At 40.7% G+C, this 25,695-nt stretch overlaps 1 protein-coding gene across 2 annotated transcripts; it reads right to left on the bottom strand.

Moving 5' to 3' along the window:
• Positions 1–711: 711 nt before the first annotated feature.
• gnb1l (guanine nucleotide binding protein (G protein), beta polypeptide 1-like) lies at positions 712–25,185 on the bottom strand. 2 transcript variants are annotated; one of them, XM_026343551.1, is made up of 7 exons: positions 25,104–25,185; positions 20,133–20,306; positions 19,744–19,869; positions 19,462–19,624; positions 16,272–16,364; positions 10,043–10,258; positions 712–4,218 (listed from the first exon to the last, which is right to left on the bottom strand). In XM_026343551.1, exons 2-7 carry the CDS (start codon positions 20,255–20,257, stop codon positions 3,940–3,942), a joined length of 1,002 nt encoding a protein of 333 aa, XP_026199336.1. In that variant the 5' UTR covers positions 20,258–20,306; positions 25,104–25,185; the 3' UTR covers positions 712–3,939. The 2 variants fall into 2 exon arrangements, with proteins under 2 accessions (XP_026199336.1, XP_026199337.1); XM_026343552.1 differs by lacking the exon at positions 25,104–25,185 and adding an exon at positions 24,834–25,068.
• Between the last annotated feature and the right edge of the window lie 510 nt (positions 25,186–25,695).

Genomic DNA, 25,695 nt, shown 5'->3' on the forward strand with positions numbered 1-25,695 from the left:
AATAATAAAAAAAAAGAAGAAGCTATTTATTCAGACAAAACCGAGGGAATGACGTAGCGCTTATTTAAATGAAACCTATTTTCTAGCCCTCTGTGGCTGTTCTATATATTCTGGTATGGGAGGTTGTTGTGGCCTGTTTGCTTTATAACGTTTTATATGTCACATCATAACGACAACCTGGCTTATTTAAAATAAAACCTCTTACAGCCTGGTCCAGCGTCGTGTGGTCCGGGGAGCAGCGGCCTGAACCCGTGGACCGGCGTAGTCCAAATGAAGTCCTCCTCTCCGGAGGTCACCTGAACACAACACGACCCGACGCTCCGCCGGGTGCGACGTAAAGAGCGGGAGAGGTCAGAAGGTCACGGTGAGACCAGGAGACGCGCATCAGAAATATCATCGTACTGATGAACAGCAGCCTGCACATCACATGGAGGGTGAGCACTGTGGAGAGGCCACGAAGATCCCAGGGTAAACTGGGTTTATTTCCAGTGTGCACATAGGAGAGGGCTGCAGCGGCAAATCAAGGACACCTATTCCACATTACCTAAGTAAAACATAAATGCTGCAGTAAAAAAAAAATATATATATATATATATATAAGTAAAAGTGGGTTAATTAGTTGCCCCTACGTGCTTTGTTCTACTATACTGTATTAGATTATTTAATAAAACACAGTAAGTCACAGTTCAAGCTCGTCATGTTTGAGCGATTTTTATTTATTTATTGTTATGTGATCATGAATGTACAATTTTAATTTGTAAATTAACCTATGTTGTCAAATAGAAACATAAATGTAGTAAAGTAGCCTAAACTTGCCTAATTATAGAGATGGATTAGAAATATAAAGTAGCATTAAATGTAAAATTTCAAGCACAGTACAAGTACCTCCAATGTGTACAAAAAAAGTACAGAACAAATACAGTACAGAAATGTACAGTATTTACATTATAATAGCCCTTATTACTGCACTGCAACAAGGAAATAGCCTATTAGTTCTTTCTCTCATCACACAGATTATTTCCCTCATGTCATTCTGTAGCACACTAATGAATCACAGTTTGACTGCATTAAGATAAAGACAGTTTAGTAGAGTGAAGTGAAAGATATTGTAAATGCTTGATTTCTGTGCAAGAAGTGGAAAATGTGGGGAAATGCGCCTACTGGAGGCATTATGAAGAACTGCAAGCCAACAGCAGCTGAATATGAATCAAAAAATCAGTGTGGTGCGTGTACTGGAAAATATTTTTCACATGACATTTTTACACATGCACCTTAACACATGGGTTCAACAAACTCAGACTGTAATATTTTAATGTATTCATGATTTCGCACAGAGGAAATCAGCAACCTGCTCTGGCTTCACACAATGCCAGGGACCTGTTAGTGAAGTGTAAGGATGGATGATAATGCCACCTGAGGCACGCTATGACACTGGAACATGTGGTATCACAGACGCAACAGGACATCTTTGTGTTCACCTCTATGTAGATTTCTAAATAAGTAAAAGTCCTTTACCTAAAAAACAGAATACGTGTTGCACACTCCAGGCCGTGGCATCTTAACTAATACACAAAGTGCGGTTTATGGTTTGCATGAGGTTACTGATGGACATTTTATGTGGAACATCAAAACACATCACTACCACTGGGCAAGAGCCTTGATACATTTGTATTAGTTCACGCTTGAGAAAATAAACAAAACCAACTGAACCATGAGGCGAAACATTGGTTTTGGCTTGTACAGAAAGGGATTATTTTCTTATGATCATTCTTTTTCACCATTTGTTTTCTAAATAATCAGGCTCAATGTGACGTCTGGGTGGTAATATAATCCGTGAATACACCCAAAGATTCGGGGAGTGACAGCATCAACCACAAATATACTCACACACACAACACATCCCTAAGGATTATGTGCTATCCCAAAGCCAGGTTGACCTCTGACCTTTGAGGCCAAGGAAGACACACGTTAGGTGATAAGTGAAGCACAAGGCCTATTGTGCAGACGGTGGCTCTGTCCATTTATTGACTTCCTAAATGATCTATTATGAAGTGATTTACGAGTTCCACCAGCCACTTCTAAAGCCGGTGGGTTGCTGTCTGCTCCATTCAGCAGACATCTGCACCAATGGACGCAGCATTTGATTTATCAGAGAATGGACGGAAGCGGACCCACACCACGTCTAGTGTTTGTTCAGAGCCAACAGGAGTGTTAGGAAGCTATTATGCATGCAAGATGTCAGCAGTGGGGTCAGGGACTAATGATATAGATGAAGCTCTGCTGTGGAAGAGGACAACATGTAACAACAGCCAGACAAAAAAGCAGGCGAGAAAACTCTTTGTCCATGTTACAAGTAATATCAGAAGGTTTTGAACAAGTACAGAACAACTCATACAAAATGTTACTTTGAATCCAAGCAAGAAAACCCAATAAACCTTCAGCCGTATACTTTTTTTTCATGGCCAGGCAGCTTGTCTAACAAATGACCTTATCTTTCCTCTGTTTCCTAATGATTCAAGGTCATTACAAGTAGCTAGTGTGGCTCTTTGATTTCTCAGGCCTTTCCTGTACAGCGTGATGAGCTTCTCAACCCAGGGTCATCCCAGGAGACAAAGTCTATATGAAGCAGAACGTCTAGCGTTTGAAGCCCTGGCCCTTGGCCTCTCTGCTCTGGGTTGTAACACATGAGCTCCCATGCTGCTCATTGACTCACAGAGATATTATTAGAGTCACTGGACAGAAGAACACCTCTCTATTTTCTGTGGGACTTTCACAACAAGACCCTTGGCCTTCTCCTTGACGAATGTCAGTTCCGTAAAAAGACATCTGTGTTAGGCAATCGATATAAAGTAAATGCACAAGTTACTGATCTTTCATTGTGAGAATACATCCCATTTTACATTTCACTTGTCTAAAATTATTTTTGTTTGACAATTGGATTTGTTCTGTTTTTTTCAGTTTTCCTCATGTTCTGATTGCAAAGAAGATGCACAGATTAAGAAAAGAAATTCAGTTCATAAACATCTAATGGTAACAAAGGAAAGCAACTGCACATCTACATCTAGTCTCTATGTCCTTACTGTGATTAACCTTGTTGGATAAACACAGCTCAGGTCAGGCTGGAGGGCCTGTGTGTTAAGCTAAGACCTGCTAGAATAATAAGAAAGGATTACAGAGCTGCTCAGGTGCGTCGTATGCCACAAATTCAACTTCACTGGAGCAAATCTCCTATCAGATAAGTCAACACAATCACATAGCTGCACAAAGAATTACATCAGGCTTTAGCAAACAGTGGGCACAAAAAGTCAGCTAGTGCCTAATTAACTATTTAAAAGGCAGATGTTATTTCAGTTGGCCTAACAGCGAGAGAAACGCTGTGTGTGCAGCTCTGACACGTTGCATCTGTGTGCAGTATTTAAAGGTATTTAAATTATGTCTTGAGAAAACAAGGCCTTTATAATAATAATGCAGTACACAATACTTTTCTTAAAAATAAATAACATGGCAATCTTTCAAAAAACCTAGTACACTGTTCTGAGAGTTTTTCAGGAAGTATCAAAAATGTTTCTAATCAAAGTAGATGAAAAAAATCTTACTGCTGCTGCCAATAAAAATGTTTGTGACCCGTTTCAAAAGATGGAACTTTATTTCCAATGCAGGTACTTTAAAGTGACATTTGACCCTGCTCTCACAAAAAAACACAAACTAAATGTTAATGTGTCATTTAGTATGATGAATTGGAAAGAAACTCTGATTTATATCAGTATAACTGATGTGTTGCTCTTTTGGGTCACATAGTGGGAAAAGGATTAAAAATCAGGATGGAATATGGAAATAGTTTTTTTTGATAGTGGAAATACTAAAGCCACATTGCATCAGTACAGTTGACAGATGACAAAATATTGATTAAAAGTCTGTATCCTCTCAGAGCTCAGAGGATTAGCCAGTGCTGGCTTCTTTGTTGTATATTGACCACAGGCTGATCCTCTGGTCCTTAGATCCAGCAGCCAGCAGTCTCTGTCTAGGGTCCTGGTGGTCAGAGAAGGCCACACTTAGCACCATGTCAGTGTGGTACTGAAGTACTGCCAGTGGTTTCAGTCTCATCCAGCCGAAAACCCGCACGCGATGGTCCCAGCCTGCTGACGCCAGAAGCTTCCCATCCTCCCTGATACATAGCTGGGAAACCCCGGGGTTAACCAGCGTCACATAGTCCTGGATCTGTAAAACCATAAAGAGGAAGAGGATTTTATCAGTTGTTTGCAAGTTAAAAGCAGGAACCAGACACGCAGCTGAGACACTATTACATATGTTACATCAGCTGTTCCTGTACGGTAACCTACTGTCCATACAAATAAGAGACAAAAATAATAAGAGAAACTAATTAGGTCAGTAAGTCAATTAATCACGGCAGTCTAGGAGGCTGAGGCCAACACAAACACTGACAGGGAAAGACTATCAGCTGATCTGATGACTGAGGTCCAAGTGTGATGCTGGATGTCTGTTGAACCTGGCTGTAGACTCGTGGGACTCAATCATCGGCCATAAAACATTACGGCACGAGGGCTACGAGCAAATCTCTCTGCGTCCCACTATTTAGTTTGGAGTTTCGTGGGGTGAGGGGCTTTTCTACAAGCGCGACAGGACTTTGCGTTACCTTTGTCACACTTCGCAAGAAAGAGAGTGAGCATCTCGTTGAAATGCTTGTTTGCAGAGGCTTTGTTGCTTTTAGTGTCTCTGATGAATTATATTTACACTGAAAGGTCTGGTCGGCGAGAGAAGAGACACGATAAATACACTGCTGTATCGTCTGCCTGCTAAAGATTAGCCACAGCTCCCTCTCTCTGTGATCTACAGTGTCCCAAGGATTGTATCAATCTCTCTAAAGGGGCAACATTGTGACATAACATAATGAATGGTGGTAAAGATCACTATCTAAAGGGCAGGTTGTGATGGGCATTCCTGAGGAGCGAACGTGCTCTTACTGCGAGGTAGGGATCTCTGCTGGATCACTAGATGGGACGCAAACATCTGGATATGGGAGCTGAAATCAAACAGGACAGCGTAAAATTGACTTCATAAGTTGTGTCTAGGGAGACTAATGGCCTTGAATGATAAAAGACAGTGGAGAATTTATCTACATGCTCCTGTTCCGGGCAGGAACCATCCACGAGCAGCATGTGGAAGATATAAGCCAGGTACTCACAGCCCAAGTGGATAAAGTGGAATGCAAGGGAGAGAGAAAGCAGGGAGGAATGTCATTGATCAAAACAGAGCCAGAAAGCTAAGAGTACTAAGAAAGCTCAGTTCAGGACAGCTAGTGATGTGACTTTTTATTTTATTTTTTTATTCATTTTTTGTAAATCAAACCATCACCTCTGTTACCAATAGTATGAAACAATGTGTGGTTGGTTAAACCAAACAAGTCCGATACAATGATACAAAGAAACCTGGGGGGTGAAAGATTGTTTAGAGCTTATTACCTCAAGAAGTTGGTATGCCCCTACCTCTCCCCATCTGGTTTGCATTAGAGGCCTGATAATGATGGGTTTAAGTGTCTGTTTTTGTTTGTTTTGCTTCCCATAGTTTGTGTCAGGAAAAGGCATTTGTTTCATTAAAGGGTCAATTGTAAGCAAAATGGCTAATGATGTAGTAATGGTCATTCAGCAGGGCTGGCCCGCTAATTGTTCTTACTTTCTACATTTGGAGAAAGCCGAGGGAAAAAGGTGATGAGAAAAAAAGGTTTGCTACATAATTAATGGTGCTCATGAGAAGCTGTGCTGGTTCCTAAGCTGCCTATGTGTTTACTCTGATTTTAAAAAGCAGTGGCGCTTGACAGTAATGGTCCTGAAACTATTAGTTCATTCAATAATTATTTTTTAAATACAAATCCTCTACTGCTTTTATATATTTTTATATGCATGTCTTTGGCCTCTGGATAGTTAATTTAACAAACCCCTCGAGGTCTAGAACATTTTTCTCTGCATTTTCCACTATTTAAAAAAAACTTTAATTTATTAATTACTCACAAAAATAATTAACAGATGAAAAGGTCATGAAAATAAATATATGCTGCAGTCTCGTGGGAAAAATAGTTTTGGTCATACAGTATACAGTCTGTATACAGTGGATTGGTAAAAAAAAAATCACAGAAAATTGTGTAGGTATTGATATTTAATTAAAAATTAATTATTAGCTAATTACCTTATTATTTAATTTTTGTGACATTTGGGTTCTGGATGGTTGGTCAGACAAAACATGCAATCTAAAGGTGTAATGACTAACAGATTAGTGGCGAGTACAGATAGAGTACAGATAAAGAGATATGCATTTTTTCTTACTATGTTACTATGTTTCATCCTCTCCAGCAGCAGTCATACTGTTTCTGCTGTAGCACCTCACCACTGTTGAATGAGTATCAAGGAAAGGCTGCATGTTTCACGCGCTGCCATTAGCTAGGTCTCAATCTATAACAAAATCCATTAATTCTAACCAGGGAGTCTTGGCTCTTTTTTTATTGACGACGCCCAATTCCTCTTCCTGTTGCTTCCTTACTATCTCATCATAGAAAGAATCTGTCTTTAGGCTTCATCAGTCCTTTTTTTTTTTTTTTTTTTTTTTTTGTTTAAACACTCCTTCCTGGCCTTTGTTACAGCATGCAGACACACACACAGCAGGCTTTGCTGTCTAACTGCCAATTCTCTCAGCTGTCAGGAGGCTAGCATCTCTGCTCCGCAGCTGGGCCCACAAGACTGCGGTGCTACGATAGATCCAACACAAACTCACACTTCAGAATTCTCTTTTGTAGCATTTCACCAACAGAGAAGATGTTCAAAAGTAGCGTCCACTTGGCAGATGTCACTCAAGCCCTTTCTCCCTGCCTTTCCCGTCAGCCTTGGCACGGATGTTGGTGTTCACGCTGATCTACTGAAACGTCCCATCATCGCTCACTCACTCGAGCCAAGAGGCTGTGAGGTTCTTCGCAGGTATTTCTGACACACCCTGTCCCTGAATCACACTCAGCAGCAGGGAGATTACAGCCTTTTGTCACCTTGCCTGTCAGAGCAGGGTTCTAACTGACAGGGGATGGACGTGTCAAACAGGTGAGCAGTCCCATTCAGAAAAGGCAGAAGAGGGGTGCTCAAGGGAAAGAGCCACATTTTTTATGACAGCCAGTTCGGCCATACAACAGTCAATTGGCAAACCAAGGCAGGGGCGGATATGAGCTGACCCATAAATCAGGTCAGATTGGGATTGGCGGACGGGTGCAAGACTTCACAGGAGGCACCATGCAGGTGACTAGTGAGGGGAGACAGTGGGGATATTTTTACACTGTAATGAAAACGCAGACCAGGAGTTCCACCTGCAGAGAACTGTCAGCAGTCTCAGAAATAGCCTGCTGTCAGCTATGCTTGATTTATGCTGCTAATCTTCTTCTGTCCATACCTGCTTTCTCTTTCTCCAGTCCATGACCTCTGTCTTTTTCTCGTTCCTAGAGCAACCTGTCACTGCACTTGTCAATACATTTGAGTGGCCGCCTAAACATATGTCCATCTGGCTTAACAGCTTGTAAACCCTAACACCCACGCCCTCAAAATCTCACACTGACACGTTCCTAAAAATGCATGCTAGGAGGAAGATGGAAAAAAAAAGGGCTGAAGATGATGCGTCACTACTATGAAAAGATATCAGGCCAGCCAGGTCAAACAGCAGATAAAGGGCTCTAGGAGCCATGTGCAATACATTAACCTCCATTCCTTAGGCTATCTGTCTTTATCTGGCCTTGATAAGCTCACTTCACAGCCCTTCAGCTTCACTAAATCATAACTGCACTGTGTTATGTCACATTCAGTTTCCCCTCCATTTCACGAAAAGCATCTATCTGCCTTGCCAGCCAGCTCCACTACAGTGGGCTGTATTGCAGGGGTAATTTGTTGGAAGTGGGATGCTGTGGCACTTATAGCCTCCTCTGTCTTTATAGCAGCCTCCCACTGTGAACTACTGTTCCCTTTACTGCAGATGTGTTTTTTGTTTGGTTAGGGGGCCTCCGAGGTTTTGATATTTTTATTACCTCTCACGGGTCGTCCGTCAGGACCCGGGGCATGGGTCCGCCACCCGGCAGGTCCTCCCGCCCGCTTACAGCTGCCACACAAAAATACTTTTGTGGGAAGAACTGAGGATAGCTGTCTGGACGTCACACTGAGCTGCACTTCAGGATAATTTAAAAGCCCCTTTTGGATCCTTTCCCTCTTCTTGTGCTTTTTTCCTGTCGTTCTCATCCTGGATTACATGCTGAATCAATATTTTGTTGCTTGAGCAAAATAAACCAAATAACCACGCTCCTCATGTTTTTGGTATATTGAATCAAATTCTTCATAGTGTTTTTCTAGACGCATTTTTAGGGTGAAAAAAAGATGGGGCTTTGCAAATATTTCTAATTCAAGCATTCATTTGTAAAAAGTCTTGGAAAGAATAATACCCCTTTACTGTGCAGGAGTGTACTATATCAGCTTCAGGTTCCCCTTAGCTTTTATTCATTGAGGCTGGCTGAAAAATGGGAGCATTCCCTTTTGCTCATGAAAGCAAGAGAAAATACAGCTATAAATGAGGCATTAAGCATCTGAAGCACTGGCCGTTATGTGAAATGAAATATGTTGCAAAGCTGAAGAGATCTCTTTTGGTGTGACACAAGATGCTCTGGCATGTGCTATAGGGTCACTGGGTCACTCCCGAGTCTGCATGTGTGTGTGAGAATGTATATTTACTGTGTTTTCAGGTAAGTCAAGGTCAAGGAAAGCTGTGGTAGGTTTTTTTTAACTGCTTCTATAAGACACATACATTCACACACATATGTATTAATAAGTATATATATATATATATATATATATTTATATATATACACACACACACACACACACACAGTAAAATGACATTTTTGTGACAATTCTTTTATACAGAATTAATCCAGTGATATTATAGAATTATAAATAATAATGTGTGACTATGCCTCAGTGTGTATGTGGGTGGTTAGACACTGGAGTGACAGCCCTTGGCCCCTGGCCCTGCCAATGCTGTGTAACCAGCAGCTGATTTATGGCCCCCTGGAGCCCCGCTTCGCCTCTTCCTCTTTGGTCCCTGATGTTTTCCAAGAGAGTCTAGAGAAAGGCAACACTCCTTTCCTGCTATCTTCACCCTTACTTTGTTTTTTAATAAGATTTTTTAACATTTAACTGACTCCCCTGTGCAACAATTACTATAGGGTTCAGGACAATATCCATAGAATACTTCATAACCAATCACAGAATAATGCCAGCCACATTATGATGCCTAGTAAGCTACTTTTGCAGTTACCTAAGAGTACTGGGAAAGACTACAACAAGTATACAACTGTACAACTATAATAACTACAAGTAATTTTGCAAAATAGCTGTTATATAACTCAAAAATACACATTTAGTGTACCAGCTGAACACTATATGTTACAACTGATAATACAAGAAACGTAGCTGGCAAGTGATAAAAGAAGAAGCTGTTATGTTCAAGTTACAGGATAAATGTTTTGAATGGTTAGCTAATGCTAAAAACAAAAACAAAAAAAAAATATATATATATATAGTTATATAGTTAGCTACAAGTACTATGTAAATGGGTAGTTTCCCATAGTTAACTAGTAGTAAGGGATACATAATATAAATAGCTTATAATAAATGTAAATTCTTTGCTAAAAAATAGATGAATGGTTTCAAATTGACAACTTTGGCCAATCAAGGAATGCACAAATGCACATATGGATAGACCAACCTAAACACTGACATACAACTGTATGCAAAAACACTGTCACAATATTCAGTGAATACTGAGCTTCCACAGGAATGGTCGCTCAACCTTTGGCACATTTTACTTTACTTGTCTAGTAGTAAATGGTCAAATTCATTCAGCACAGTGGGTGGTGTTGATAATGAGATAGAGCTGTGGGTACTCCAGACCAAAAATGTTGGGAACCACTAAACTAGACAATACTAGTCTAAATCCTGCCTCTGCTGACCTGCAAGTTGTTCTGTCTGTCCACAACCCAGGAGGTGAGTTTCTTCTCAGAGGAGCCTGATATACCCCTTAGACATTTGGTATCCAACGTGAGGCACATGACAGGTTCAGGGTGGACCTTGGCTTGACTCAGCTTGGACCTCTGGTTGACATCCCACAGCAACAGTGAGCCATCCTCGTATCCAGCCAACAGCAGAGGTCCGGGACCCGAGTCTGGCTGGGAGCGAGAGAGGATAATAAGTGAGAGGAGATAAGACAATACAGCAAGATGGGAAATGAACACCAAGAGCAGTATGAGTTAAGATGTGAGATGAGCAGTAAAAACCACAGAAACCGCTGTGTTGTGCTGGAAGCTGAGAGGAGCAGAGGTTATCAACCTGGAAGCTCCCACTGACACTCCGAGAGACGCTGTGGCCTCCATTCATCAGCTTTCTGCTCTCTCTTTCCAGCACTCCATTACACCACTCCTCACTTTGCTCCTCATATATATTCCTGAGCCACAGACCTTGTTTCGACTTGTTTTCAATTAATTATATATTTTTTGTGGTATTTTAAAAATTATTCTTATATTATTCTTCCTTTAACAATACTCACCCAGAAAATTTTAAACAGATGAATCCATAAGGGTTAATCTTTCAAATTACATAATATGAAATGAATACTGGCAGAAAAAGAAGTCATCAGACGCAAAACCTACATCACACCCACATTTCTTCTGTAAAGATACAGAGAAGAACTGGTACTAAGCAAACGTAATATTACACATCTAAATAGGTTGGCAGTATGACACTAATAGCAATAATAAAGAGCTGCTTTCCTAAGGTAATAATTCAAAGTAAACCTCTCAATGCCTGATAGCCAGGCAAAAAACAAGCTTCATATAGTACACCTTTGCACTGCTAGAGGAAAGAAAGAAAAGAACGCCGGCACAGGAAGGAAAGAGAAGGAGGGACGCACAGCAGTGTGATCTAAGCTCCATCCTGCTGCTCCCAAAATCCCACAATTCTTCAGCCTCCTGCTACCTACAACACACTTGTCCACATCCACATAAGCCCGAGGTGTTCTCCAGACAATCATTTTCCAAGCTTCAAAGTCATAATACTTGTCTGCGGAATAAGACTATACACTTCAGAAGAACTATGACATACACTTTGTACTGACTCGTGCCTTTGCTTTAAACTACCATCAGGTCCACAGCAACAGCTCTGTGCAAACTAGGAGGGAAAGAAATTTTTTCCATATGTGCGAGGGGGGCCATGTCTTCCACTTTTTCATCCATCTTCAAGTCCTCTTCTCACTTAGCGCTCTATATTTCTCTTCGTCCAGCTTTAAACAAATTATAGACACAGTCATGTATTCCTTCCAAACACATCAGCGAGGACGAACACTAAGGGATTATGAAAACAAATAAAAACAAGTGAAAATCAGTGGCCCCTGCTTGCCGGCAGGGCCCAGGCGAAGCGTTCATAAGCTTGGGGCCCACCGTTTCACTTAAGTGTAGGACCTCCTTGATTGATGATGTCATGGGTCGGAGGTCGGGGAACCCTGGGTAGACACCTAATTCATTATATCCTCCACTGGCCTTTCTACAAGAGGGCTCTCTGTTGGAGTAGGGCTGGGGCTCTGGGAGGAGATTCATCAGCACAGAGTGGCTGGAAAGACAGAGGGATGGAAGAAGGCAGGCCTGAAGCAGGGTCTTCTCAAGACTGGCAACTAGCTCAGCTTCATCTGCCATGAGATCCAATGCCGTTTTTGCATAGCTGCCTTTACAGAATGCATTAAAGTAAGTATGTGCATAATGTCTGTTATCACATATTCTCAACAGTAACACGTAATAAAATCCTGTCAGTTTATCATGTGAAGATCAGTATCATTATTAACTATTTAATTCATTTGAGCCTTTTCAAGTTTCTATGCTAAGACCAGTTTATTTGACGTGCCATCAAATTTGGAGAGGCGTAATCCCCTTGAGGCTGTGCAAACCAAATACAAAGATGTAACCTATGGAGGCATGAAGACAAGATATAACAAATAGAGACAACATAATAATAGTTGCTGAACCATAAATCTAAATTGACTTTTATTCTCAAGTTTCTAACTCAAGACACATCTCCTGCTCAGACTGCAGCTAACATTTCTTTTCATAATTGATTCATCTAAAGGTTATTTTTGATTTATATTTAATTCATTATTCAACACAAACAGATCTTTCATGTCTTTATTTAGAACACCCATGGAAAGCTCATAGTGCTAGTGGAACAAGTATGTGAACCCTTGGAATAATGACCTCCAAAAAAAGCTAACTGGAGTCATGTTTTAGCACTAGTAGTCTTGTTAAAAATTAGTTTGGAGTTGTGGAATAGAGCTACTTTTTGAGTTTGCTCAGCACAAGAAGAGCACACTTATGTGAGCCAAGCCTTGCCAAAATGAGCTTTCAGAGGACCTACGATCAAGAATTGTTGATTTACATAAATCTGGAAAGGGTTACAAAGTGATGTGAAAGACTTTAGAAATTCAAGACATTGAAGACATCATTGGAACTGACTAACATCTGTGTTCATGGGTCTACAGTAGGTAAAATATTGAACTAGCAGGGTGTCTATGGCAGGACACCATGAAGGAAGCTGCTGCTTACTAATAAGAACATTGCTCAACACCTGAAGTTTATTAAAGAGCACATTGACACTCCACAGCAGTATTGGTAAAATGTTTTGTAGACTAATGAATCTAAGATTTAACTATTTGGAAAGAACACAACACTACATCTGTCATAAAAAGGTCATATTACATATTGCATATCAACATGAAAACATCATCCCAATCGTAAAGTATATATATATATAAATATTTACAAGCACAACTTCAAAATCACTTTAGAGAATTAATTTATCAATTAAAAGACTACTGCTTTTAATTAGGGTTTAATTTCCTGACTTCTAAATGTTCTTCTTGCTCACAGAGCTTATAGATTTTCCACCCTACATCATGTTTATGCTTGGTATTCCTAAATTGAGATGACCTGAACTCTTCTACATTTTATTCGATATTACACAACAAAGTAGAAAGTTGTAATTACGTCTAGTTGGTTATTGTTGATATTAATGATTTACACAGTCTTTTTCATGTTTGTCTCTTTCTGTTTTTATGCCATTTATGTGTGTATGTGAAAAGTAACTTTAAAGTATAAAGTTAAGCTAAACTAAACTTGTTATTACAATATGCATGATGAGATATCTTGATCAAATTTGAAAGACCAGCATCACAAGTGAAGCAAACTGTTTCCTAATATTACACAGAATTTTCACCAAGAGCAGACACAACACTATACAAGATCCGACAGCATTGATGAGGCACTGGGTAAAAATGCAGCTGCGTTAAATCAATTCAGATTAGTCTATGGCAGACTAACATCAATAATACAAAATATAGTATAATCTGTGAAATTCACAAGCTACCCAGCAGCAAATTAAGTAATTAATATAAAAATTGTTGGATTTTAAACATCTGTTTATCAAAAGAGCATATCAGGTGTAAAAATAATCCCCATCATTACAATCATATTTGTTGGTGTGAGCAATTCTTCTTAAAGAGCATAAAAGTTGTTAGTTTTGGTAATTATATATATGTATCTTATATATAGAAAGATCAATAGATGTAGATTTCTTTTTACTTTTTTGTAATAACATTTTATTTTCAATGCAAGAATTTTATCTGCAGCTGTATTTTTACACTATGGTATTTGCTACTTTCACTTATCAATATTGACAGCACTGTCTTTTTCCAACGTGAACTAATCTCTTGTTAATACCATTTTTCTGATGATGGGCATATTAGCTCTCAAATCAAGCTAAAATAATTTTATATATTTTGTTTGTGTAATGAGCAACATTTAGTCAAGCAGAAGGAAGGGACTGGTGTTGAAGATTTTCATGATTTTCATGACTTTTATTTTCATTTCATTAAATCCAGTATTCAATGAGAACTCTAAATTAAAGGTGCTCCAGTATTTTTACAACAATCCTGAATTTGGATGTAGCCTACTTGTGGATGTGGGTGTATTTTGTATATTTATTATTTTGTATATATGACTTTAAAGGATGTGTCATTTTATTCTCGTCTCTAGGTTAAATTTTAACATCTGGCCACGAACAAACGCTGGCTCATTTACAGTTTTTTCTCTGTTGATCAATGAGTTCTGTCCCTGTCAAATAAACTAATACAACAAAAAACTTAAATAAATAAAATCAAAACGTATTGTATATTCAGCACACACTTACATGCATGTAATCAACCCAGAGACCAATGGCTTGTTTACTGATGTGGCTGCCATAGGCCCCAGGCAGGCACTGCTTCAACATAAGGAACCAATAGTTCCTCCAGTTTTTGTCCTGGTCCACCATGATGTCATGGCCACGAGGCAGCAAGGTGATGAGCTGAGAGTGATGGATATCTGTATAGGAACATTTCCTTTTCCCAGCCAGCCTCTGTTCACATTAAAACCCTTGCACATAATACATCAATGCTGTCCCCCTGGCCAAGCCCTACATCCCCCTCAAACCCACATGTGGAGGCACTTTCTTCCTCTATGCCTGCTGTATTGTTCTCCGCTTCACAGCCAATCAGACGCAGAGAAGTGTGCTCTGTCACCTTTGAGACATACTGCAGCTCAGCATATGAACTAAAAGCCGGGTGGGATTTCGCTGAAAGGAAGGGGAATTGAGAAGAAAGTGAAGTTTAACACTGCATTTAATCTCTTCCATAAACTCCAACAGAGATGGTCTACAGGCCGACAATAAATCTGTTAGTGAATCCATCTTGGAAATAATGGAGGATGATCACTTCTCATGCCCAAGATGGGAAGAAAAGATGGAGGAATAGTGACAGGAAAGACAGAGAGGAGATAATTGTCAGTGGCTTCTTCCTGGAGTGTTTGTGATAGAATGAGACAAGGAGAGAGACGATGACGGTGTCAGCAGTTGCCTTCTGCCGTGTGAGGTTAAGGAAATAGTGGGGAACATATGAGAATGTAATATGAATGACAAGATTAATTTTTTGTGCCTATGACTGGAAGACAGAATGTGTTGGTACCATTTACAACCTGCCTTTGTGTGTGTGTGTTTGCATGTTAGGAGGATTTACACGCTGGGTTTTTTAGCCGTTCCCTAGTTTTTGGACGTCTCGAGTGGCTCAGTCAGTGTATAACAGATGAACATGCCTCAGCCTTGAAAGGAATCAGCCTGAAATGATTTAGAATCACCTGGGCTCATCGGCTTTGAAGTCTGACATCTGCCTGTGTTATATTACAATGATATTATATAATTTATAGTGATATAATTGATCATTATGTTTCCTGGCACTCAGCACTGAGCCAGTATTGGTTAATAAATCAGATGATGAAAGGTGGGTGTAACAGTGAAATCAAAGGGAAAGAAAGAAAAACACAAACACAATGTCAGCATGCTCTGTGAGACTCTAACTTGTCTACATGTCTCTACAATAATATCACAAACACGATGTCATCTTTATGGCTTTTGTATTTGGCTTATTTGACTTAAGTACAGTAACTCTAATTAGTATTACAGGAATACAGGACTGAATGTGCATGGGCCAGCAACTCAGCTCCCTCTGGTTTTACAATCATATGCTGTGTTTTGACTTCTGTTGCCTGTAAACTGCATAGCCCATAAAATTTGCATTAAAAAAAACATCTGTCCCAACAACCCCCAAACCACGGTGTTAATAATTAACCATGAAAATAATTACAGTGTATCATTAATTGCTAGTAAATAAAAGTTTCGACAGCATTTACAAAACAGAAAGCAAACATTTTGCTCGGATTAGATTGGATGTACAGCTGCAGACTGATATATGGCTGTGAACCCCCAGCCCTTCCAAATGCTCTAATTACAGTGTTGGGACTTGCTGCCAGCTAAGAAGAAACGCTTGGAAAAATAGTCCAGGACAAGTTGTTTGGCTGTAAATTATGTGCCACGTCTCAAATGTGCATTTTTGTTGCCTTTTCAGTTAGTGCATCTTGTTATGGGCTGTAGAGTATAGCAGAGCAGGTAAGTATAGAGAAGTCCCCATTAAAGGGAAAGCTGCTTTGACAATGACTGTGACATAACCTGACATGTAGTTAGAGAGGGATACAAAGCTTCTGTTAATAGGTAAAGGAAAAAAACTGTTCAGAGATGTCTCTTAAAATGACACGTAAATTGTCTGGTGCTTACCTGCCACAGTTTTATAGTCATGACCATCCCCAGCTTAGCATCTGGTACCAGTGTACAGACTGGAGTCTTACTGGGTAGCTCAACAATTTTGATCTGCAGAGAACATATGACAATTGCATCTTACTCGAGACAGCTATACATGTTTATTTCCACATCCATGCAAGCAGCTTTATGAGGCTCTGTTGTTCAGCAGTGCTCTGAAATACAGATATCAGTATATCATATCAGCAGCACGCTATCAAGCCTAACTTAGCATGTTAGCACTACACAAAAATGTAATGGTTCAACCCATTTTACTAGATGTTGAACCAGAAAACTAAAATGGAACTTTTCTAATACACAGGCTAATGTTTGAACTTCTAAATTCATGTGAAATGACAAACATGGAACCTTAATCCGTCATTAAGAGTTAAGGACCAGGATCAGAATGCCTCCAACCCTCAGTGTAGAGAAGCCGGCCCACTGTCTATAATAAATCCTGCTAAAGTCTGACCCTGTGACATGAATGGTGTTTTCCTGCACACTTTGGCACTGATTCTGATAAAATACACAGCCTAATGAAACCAGTGATAAAGTGTGTGCCTGTATGTGTGTGCATACCCACACCACTAACAAAACTCATTTCTTCGACTTCCTCCATGTTGATGATCCGCATATTCATCCTCATTAGGCTTCAGATTAAACAGCCCTTTAAGGGAGCAATCTGTATTTTAGCGCTAGGCTTCATCTGTCCTGCATGTTTATCTCTGCGTGCCTGACAAAGAGGGCCTTTGAGGACTTCTCTGTGCCTCAGGTGATCACTGTTCTTGTGTGGCATCACACTGCCCATAAATAAAACACCCACACTATTAATTAATGTTTCTGTCATGGCAGCACTCTGCTGGCAGGAATCTCAGTGTAAGCAGTAAACCATGAAACCACCTAAGATAGTTCAAATGGAAAATACCTGTTTTCTTGGTTACATATCTAAATATTAACCTACCTCCATGTTGTTTATGGCACTAAATCCCAATGCCAATTTGCATGTTTTGTAGATATTAAGATATAACTTAGCATATGCATTGTTTCTTGAGGGAATTTCTTTATGTGGGGGTTTTATTTGCAGATACATGATAGGTGTGTGTCTTGGCCAGTTATGTTGGAGGAATGGGGTGGAGAAACAAAATGACAAAATCGGCTGTGTCTGTTTTGGTCTACCTTTTATGTGTGTGTGTGTGTGTGTGTGTGTTACTGTCTGTCTGTTGGGACAATGGCATTATTGAGGTGCAGGGAGTCACAGGCGCCCTGATGCCTGGGCTGCTGGACTGGGGTTAGCAGAGGCACGTTTGGCTGGATCAGGTGACTACTCTGTCCCTTTCAAGTGTGGCTCCTCCACAGTGGAACAAGTAACATGAATCTGGAGGCAATAAAAGATGGCTGAATTACTGGGTGCCTTCTCACCATCCTGTTTCACTGCTCAGATACTGGCTCTACACAAAACCCTACAGACTTGAGGGTGTTGAGACACACTGATTTCACTGCAGCACACATCTAATCTTATCAGGCCTAGAAATTTTCTGTGACTCTACCTAAATAGTGACGCATGGAATTTGTGTGCAAGCATTACTTTTTCATTCATGAGTTATAAAAAGCCTATTCAAACTTGTTTTCTTAGGCTCTTACATATGCTTTAAACAAAAGCATTCACGGAATTGCAAGGCCCCTGCCAAAATTAACCACCATTTAGTGGTGGCTTGTATTAAGCTTCAACCTTTGAAATGTGTAAATATACTTTTGACATGAAGGCTGTTTGTTGTTGATGCTATTTAGAACTACATTCATCAGGTTAACTCATGACACATTTGCTGGCAGTCAGCTAAAAATATTATGTTGGCCACCCAATTGATTCCAACATACACTGCCCATCCAAAAAAAGTCACACAACATATTTCTTTGGACCGCCTTTATCTTTGAGCACGCATTCACAGTGGCATTGTTTCGATAAGCTTCTGCAATGTCATAACATTTATTTCCGTCCAGAGTTGCATTCATATTTCACCAAGATCTTGTATTGATGATGGGAGAGTCGCACTGCTGCACAAAGTCTTCTCCAGCTCATCCCAAAGATTCTCGTGTGAAAATGATGTGTCATGCTCACTGAACCACTCTTTCACAATTTGAGCCAGATGAATCCTGGTTTTATCATCTTGGAATATGCCCGTGATATCAGGGAAGAATAAAATCCATTGATGGAATAACCTGGTCATTCAGTATATTCAGGTAGTCAGCTGACCTCATTCTTTGGACACATAACGTTGCTGAACCTAGACCTGACCAACTGCAGCATCCCCAGATTATAGCACTGCCCGCACAGGCTTCTACAGTAGGCACTAGGCATGTTGGGTGCATCACTTCACCTGCCTCTCATCTTACCCTGATGTGCCCATCACTCTGGAACAGAGTAAATCTGGGGGGCAGTGTATTTGTGGAGATCACATGCAAAAGATAACTGCAGTGTGGTAACAGCAAAAGATGTTTCCATTACTTTGAGGTAAGGGAAAAATGTTGCCGTGGGACTTATAATTTTCCACTAACCTAGTAAACAGTACTAAAAGTCACAAATATGTGTGAATAGTTTAAGTCTAATGAGAAAGCTGGAAACAGCATGTCTGGTCAGGTTCATACAGGTTGGCATTTTTATAGTCAGGTCTGTTAAACCAATTAACCATCCCATGTGCCAGTAATTTCAGAGCTTGCTCTTGTCCTGGAACAACATGTGCGACCAATCCTTTAAATTAGCAGCTTTAATGGCAGAGAAGTCTACATGTAAATGGAAAACTGGTTATTTTCACCATGTTATGATTAACTTTCCATAAATAATCAATCTCTAATATATTAATTGAAAATCAAACATTGTATGCATATATTGTTGCAAATTAAATAACTTACATTTGACTATTTGGCAGCTATTCTGGCCTCTATGAGTCATGGCTTATGTTTTCCATGAAAAGTCAAATTTAGAGGTACTGTAATGTTAAGATAAGCACAGAACGTTCCCTCCATTCATTTTCCATACAGATTTTCAGAATTGCTGGAAGCTATCGACTTGGGTGAGAGGCAGGGTACAACTAGGACATGGTCAATATGCCTCATAACATGCCTCACATTCACACCTGCAGACATTTTAGAGGGTCAAACCCTGATGTCTAACCTCCTCTGTCTGTTCTCCAGCAAAGGCCAGCAGTGAGGTCCCAGGACTCATCTCCAGCAGGGAGCACTGACAGAATCCAACACTGCCGGTCCACACAGAATCCACAACTTCACTACGACCTTCAACTAGATCCCACAGGCAGACCCGCATGTCCCGTCCCTGACTGCTCCACCAACAGAAAGAAAGACATTTTTTAGAGCAATTCATGTTTATGTTTAGTCGAAAATTAAACAAAATAAAAAACTATCAGAAAGCCAAAACCAAAATAACCATTTTCCTGACCTGATGACGGTGTCTGTCGAGTGGAGTGTGCTGACCCAAATGACCGAGCTACCAGAATGACCTTCAATGATCTTCTCAGCCCTCCTGCTGTTCAGGTTCCAGATATGGATGGCACCTTTCGCTGAACTGCAAAACCAAACGCAATGCTTTAGTGAGGCTGTCTGTATTATTCATACAGCATTTTCATCAAAGTTGAGCTGCTCTCATCTGCTCTGTAGTAATGAAATATCAACAACAACACATAATCTTGACTGAATGATGAAATATCAAAATTACATGGTAACTGCTGATAGAGTGCTCCATCCAACCCTGATTGGCTGGTTTAGTGTTTGCTTATCACATTAAGTAAAGCACACCTGTCTACATGTACACTGAAATAAAAGACTAACCCAGAAAGTAGTAGGGGAGGGTCTCCAGCATGGCACTTAAAGTGGAGGGTGTTGAGGGGCCCACCAGCACCCCTCAGTGTGTAGATGGGGGCGGGAGCAGGACGAGACATCCCAAGGTGATGCATTCAAAATATGGACTAAAGAAAAGGCCACAAGCCCATATCAAGATGACCACTGTAACAGACAAGAAGAAAAGTAAGCACAGAGACGAGTTACTTGCGAGTCAAAATACTTGGAAAAGGCATCAGTCAGCATTTTTCCAACATAAACTTTCAATGATGCTTTGCCAATTTGGCATTTCAGTTTTTGGACACTGAGCAGAGACTTTCAGAGAGCAGCTCCATTTTTGCCTTGAAGCTATTCTCCTCCACACTGCAGACAGTTGTGTTTAATGCACTGTCTGTATTTTCTGTATTGTTAGTAGCTACAAACCCTGTGGCTTTCTCTCTGTCTTCCTCCTCCTAGTCTACATGATAACACCTTTCTTACTCAATATGTCATAAATCACAACCTCTGACAGCTTAATTACAGTAAACAGACAGAGATTTGGGCTTCTCACTCCTCTTGTGATCAACAGCCGTTGTCCCAGAGGCAGAGGCAACAGCTCAGGCTTTCAAGTCGTTTGTAGGCCGGGCAGCTGAGGAAACCGAACCAACCGCAGGTATGCAGCAAGGAAATGATGCGTCAACATAGCGCAGTACACTCGCAAATAAGAGATTTTAAGTGATTGCTACAGAGAGCCAATATATATCTATCCACCCATTTTCTAAACTTCTTATCCTGCTCTGAGCTATGCAACGTTTGCCACACTGTTTTATTAAAAAATAAATGAATAATTAAATCAGATTCACTGCTTTGCTTTAAAGGCACCCTGTGGAGAGGTTGACACTGCAGTGTTGTTTTATGAAAAGAGAAATACCGTACATTCAACATGTTTTTTGGGTCTCAACAACAATATATGGTGGTTAACGAGCACAACCTCACCAACAACTGCCCTCTCATCTACTTTTACTCATCATAACCCTTGCTCCCTGCCATCAGGTGACACTGAAACTGGAGCCTGAGGCATTCAGGGGTAGCTCATTTCAGAAGGTTAGTGGTTAAATTGTCCATGTGAACCTGTGAAGCGGAGAGACAGAACACTGCCCGGCCTGCCTAATTAAGGACACCATGCTGCAGTCTGAGGGACTCACAAAGACACAGCGAGCCCATCAGGTTTACTATCACATTACCAGTACAAGAGACACTGCATGGTTGAAAAGTATAGCTGTTTGTATACAATGCTGACTAGTCAATATCATACATTTCATACGATGCAAACCAATGGGAAAGCATTCAGCAATGAACTGTACACATTTGTTTTTTATGGTATGAAGAAAATGGCACAAACAGTCAATGGTGGTTTTGTAAGGGTCTGTCAGTTAACCTGCTCCTCCTGTGAATGGGTTGGTAAGGCTGCATTCCAGAGTCCGGTGCCTGTGTGAGTGTGTGACAGGGGGAGGCGCACCCTGATAACAGGTGGATTAAGCGTCCCTTATTGTCCTCTTGCAGCACGCCTGCATGGAGCTGTGAGTCATGGACACAGCATCCTGATACTGGCTGTTTTCATTGTTTAAAGAGCAGGGGCTGTAAAAATTTCCACTGGCAATCACAGCTTGCTGTCAATCAAAGACACCAGTTGGGGACATTGAGGGAGACATCACTCTGCAGGTTTGGAGGAGCCGAACCAAACCTACATCTGAAAAATTAGTATATCGGCCACTTTCTCCTACTTCCACAGTGGACTGTTCCTTCTGTTTTCCAGGCGTCAGCATTTCCAATCACTGAATTGCCCCAAACAATGGTTATGTTGTGGTGTCTGCAAGTGAGTCCCCCCACAAACCCAAATACAAACATGCAGGCAGCTCAGGAAGAGAATGAAAGATAGTGTAAACAAATACGACGGTGGTAGAATGTCACTCAAATCTATTTGCAAGGAGCCTTAAATTGTGCCTCACTCACAAAAGAGGTGGTCGAACAAACAATCAAGTCCATCACTTGTCAAGCCTGTATGTTTGACATCACATCTCAAGAGAACACAAAGACACCTTGCTGGAGTAGCAGCAGCATGTAGCTGGGGCAGATGTTATCCTCTGGTCAAAGAAGCTCAAGGACAAGCAATGATCTCTCTTCAATTCTCCATCGTTCTCTGCCCAATAAACCTTCAAATAGTGACTGAGCAATAGATAACAAATACCCACTATGTCAGGGAACGATCTTATTAAACAAAAAAAAATCTCAAAAATTACAGCTAGGCCTAATTAAACCTGTGTGTCATGGACAGAGCACAGTAAATCAGACTGACTGTTTAATATACCTGAGCTAGAAAAGGGAGCCAGTGGGAAGAGGCAGGAGAAGAGGACTGAGGCTCCTGCTGGCCCCGCAACAGATAAGACAGTTCAGGGTAATCTGACTCTAAGTCCGTGGATAAAGGCAGTTTGTCTCTTCTTGGGCTGTCTGTCCACACCTACAGGGTAATTAGGCCTAATTATGAGAGAAAGGTCCGCTTCCCCTTCATGTTATTAAATAAGAGCCAGTATCGTTCGCCAAGCATCTCTCAACACCAGCAAGGGGCTGGCGACCTTCAGATCAAACGCAGCCACTATCTGTGCCCCCACCCCTGGTTCTACTACAGCACCCATTCCCCAGCAGTGCTGCACATATGAGAGATTGAGGAGGGAGGGGAGAGAGAGGGCATTCGTTCTGATATGGGGCATCGATGTTTGGGTTTTTGTTTTTTTTTCCGGGGGTGGGGTCCTGTCCACATTCCTAACTTGCCTCTTTAGTGCTGGTATCATGTGATCGGCATCTACTCACCTGAGCTGCCCCCTGCCATTCATAAATAAGACCATAGAGGGAGGGAGGGAGGGAGGGAGGGATAACTGATCACAGGGGTTTATTATAGAAGCTTTATAATACCCCAGCTTCACAGAAGCCATTATGGAGGCATGGCATCCCAAGATCCCCTGCTGATATCAGCCTCATCAAATATGAGATCTGAGCTGCATGATGAAAACTGAAAGTAGATTACAAACAGCTCAAAAGCTGCATTCTAGATATCCCTTCCAAAAAAAGTGAACTTTATAACCTATTAAACCAATGGCATTTCTACTACATCACAACAATTCCAACAAATATTAGAAAGACCAGGAATCTGTCCATTGCAGCTACATCATACTTCATACTCTGTAGTAGGCAATCTTATCTGCTGTTTCCCTGCTTTCACCATGTCGCCAAGGAGACACTTCCACTTCGCTGACTGGTCACTGGGTGGGTGGTGAGCTGGCTCTGCAGCCATTGCTCAGCCCTTCTGTCCTAAGCTTCCCCCAAATAATACAGATCCATCTGAGGAGGAAACCAATGTGCCAAATGGAGACCGGGTTCCATTATAAAAGTCCAGTTAAACAAACAACATGGGAAGTGGTGAGGAAGACACGCCCTTTATTGTGTCTTTGGCGGGGTATCTGGCCTGGACAAACAGGCCAGCGTCCAATAGAGGCTGAAGTAAGACACAAGTGCACCAACACCCACTGTCAGTCACAGATCCAATGAGCGGGAAGAGGTGGTATTGTTCGCGTGAATGGCGTGAATGCTAAGCAGGGGCCATTGCAGATAACAGCTCAATGCCTTGTGGGTGTCATTGAGGCAGGCCCTGATGGAGCACTATGTCAAAGGTCCTGATTTAGGAGGTCCTGACTGTGGTCAACAGGTACCAGGAGCCTTATCTGTTTGCATTATCACCCATTTCCTCCATGAGGTAATTTACTTGAACACTAGTGGATAAAGGGACACAAGAGGGTTGACAGCTCCAGTGTCATCGTACATCACCACGCATTTTGGGTGTGATGGACTTTGGCTATGTAAGGATTTTGCAATCTGTACAGAAAAGACATGAAAACAAAATGTTTAGTGTGTTGTAATGTTAATGACAAAGAGGACAGAGAACTCAGGAAACAACAAAATGCCACTTTTTGTCAAACACAGCACAACTGTTACAACTGTCAGTCATCACCAGTGATGTGATGAGTGACTGCATGAAGACTAAGTAATAAATGATGACATGTTTGACATGACTGCTGCCATTGTACAATGGTTCAGACAGAACCCTTCCACCAAAGTGTCCCATAAACCACGAGAGGAACCAAAATGAATCCAACTATTCAAGCTGTGAATTATCACTGGATCAGTTTCACAACTAAGTAGACAACATGATAAAAGTGAATATAAAAGATAAACCCATTTGGCTTTCTCCATTAATGGTATGTACATAGGTTGAAAAAAAAGAAAGAAGATAAAATAGCAGAACAGAGAAAAGCATAATGCTAAAATATGTTCCACTCTTAATTTTGGTAAACCCTAAGAATTTCATCAAATCATATGTCTTCAAACAAATACAACATTTAGCATACACCTACTTTCAATAAACATTTGAATACCTTATCTATGTATATTTACACCAAACTTCATGAGTTTCTGCTGCTTTAGTAATTAACATTAACAACCTCATGTGAGCCTCTCTGACCGACAACCAGCACTTATATAAAGCTTGGTATCCATATTAACACACTGCTACTACTCAGCTGTTACAGTATCAGAGTCGTTAAATAGCAACATTTTATAATGAAGTTTGGTGAGCTAGTCTCTCCACGCGAGTCTACTGACCGTTATAAAGTCTTTCAGTGTTCATTGCTGAGAATAAACGCTGGTCTGAAAATTGAAAAAGTAAAACTACGATGTATATCTGCAAGAAACTAAGTTTAAAAGTCAGTGTAGTGAAGTTATTCACAGGACAGTTAGCAACAAGCTAGCGACTACCACGACCAACGGCTACAGATAACACAATTACCATTATCATTAAACTTTAAGGCACTATTGTTGAGAAACATATGATCATAATGATAACTTTGGCTTTAACAAAACTTGATAAAATACCATCTCAGTGAGACACCGGTGATTTGACAGTTCTCTGACTGTCTCACGCTGCTTTGCACGGAGGGAACACAAAACACGCAGGCGCCAGACTCGAAGGACCCATATTTAGGGGAGTTGAGCTGTCCATGAAACTGCCTGTGCAGAAAAGTCAACACACGCGCACACACACACACACACACACACACACACACACTCTCTCTCTCTCTCTCTCATCAGTTTGTCTTTTCAGTGGATGGTATGAGATTTCATTACCTTTATATTTTTGTGTGCATCAGATTATTTCTAATAACCTGTGGGTTTAATACATAAACTGTAGTTGGATGAATGCAAAGCTCGTCATTAATCTGATATAGCCTAATTAGAATGATTTATATGATCATTTTATTTCTATTTAAGAGAGGATTTCTAGTACTTACCTAATAGGCTACTACACTTTGACAACTTAGCCTAAAGAACGGAGCAATAACTAAAGAACTTGCAAAGTCTTCCAATACTGCACCAACAGGAGAGTCTTTATTTCATTCTTTCATCCTTTTTAGTCTAATTGAGAAAGAGAGACAGGGAAAACACAGGGCTCTAATCCACAGAGCAC

This window comes from Anabas testudineus, chromosome 9 (assembly GCF_900324465.2).
Source record: "Anabas testudineus chromosome 9, fAnaTes1.2, whole genome shotgun sequence".
In the NCBI taxonomy this organism is placed as follows: domain Eukaryota; kingdom Metazoa; phylum Chordata; class Actinopteri; order Anabantiformes; family Anabantidae; genus Anabas; species Anabas testudineus.

Excerpts from the sequence above, each read along its gene's own strand:
- gnb1l (XM_026343551.1), bottom strand. The coding sequence starts at position 20,257 with ATGCATCACCTTGGGATGTCTCGTCCTGCTCCCGCCCCCATCTACACA. Across the intron at positions 19,870-20,132 it reads CCTCCCCTACTACTTTCTGG|TTCAGCGAAAGGTGCCATCC; the intron begins GTTAGTCTTTTA and ends TTGGTTTTGCAG. Across the intron at positions 4,219-10,042 it reads ACAGACAGAACAACTTGCAG|ATCCAGGACTATGTGACGCT; the intron begins GTCAGCAGAGGC and ends ATGGTTTTACAG.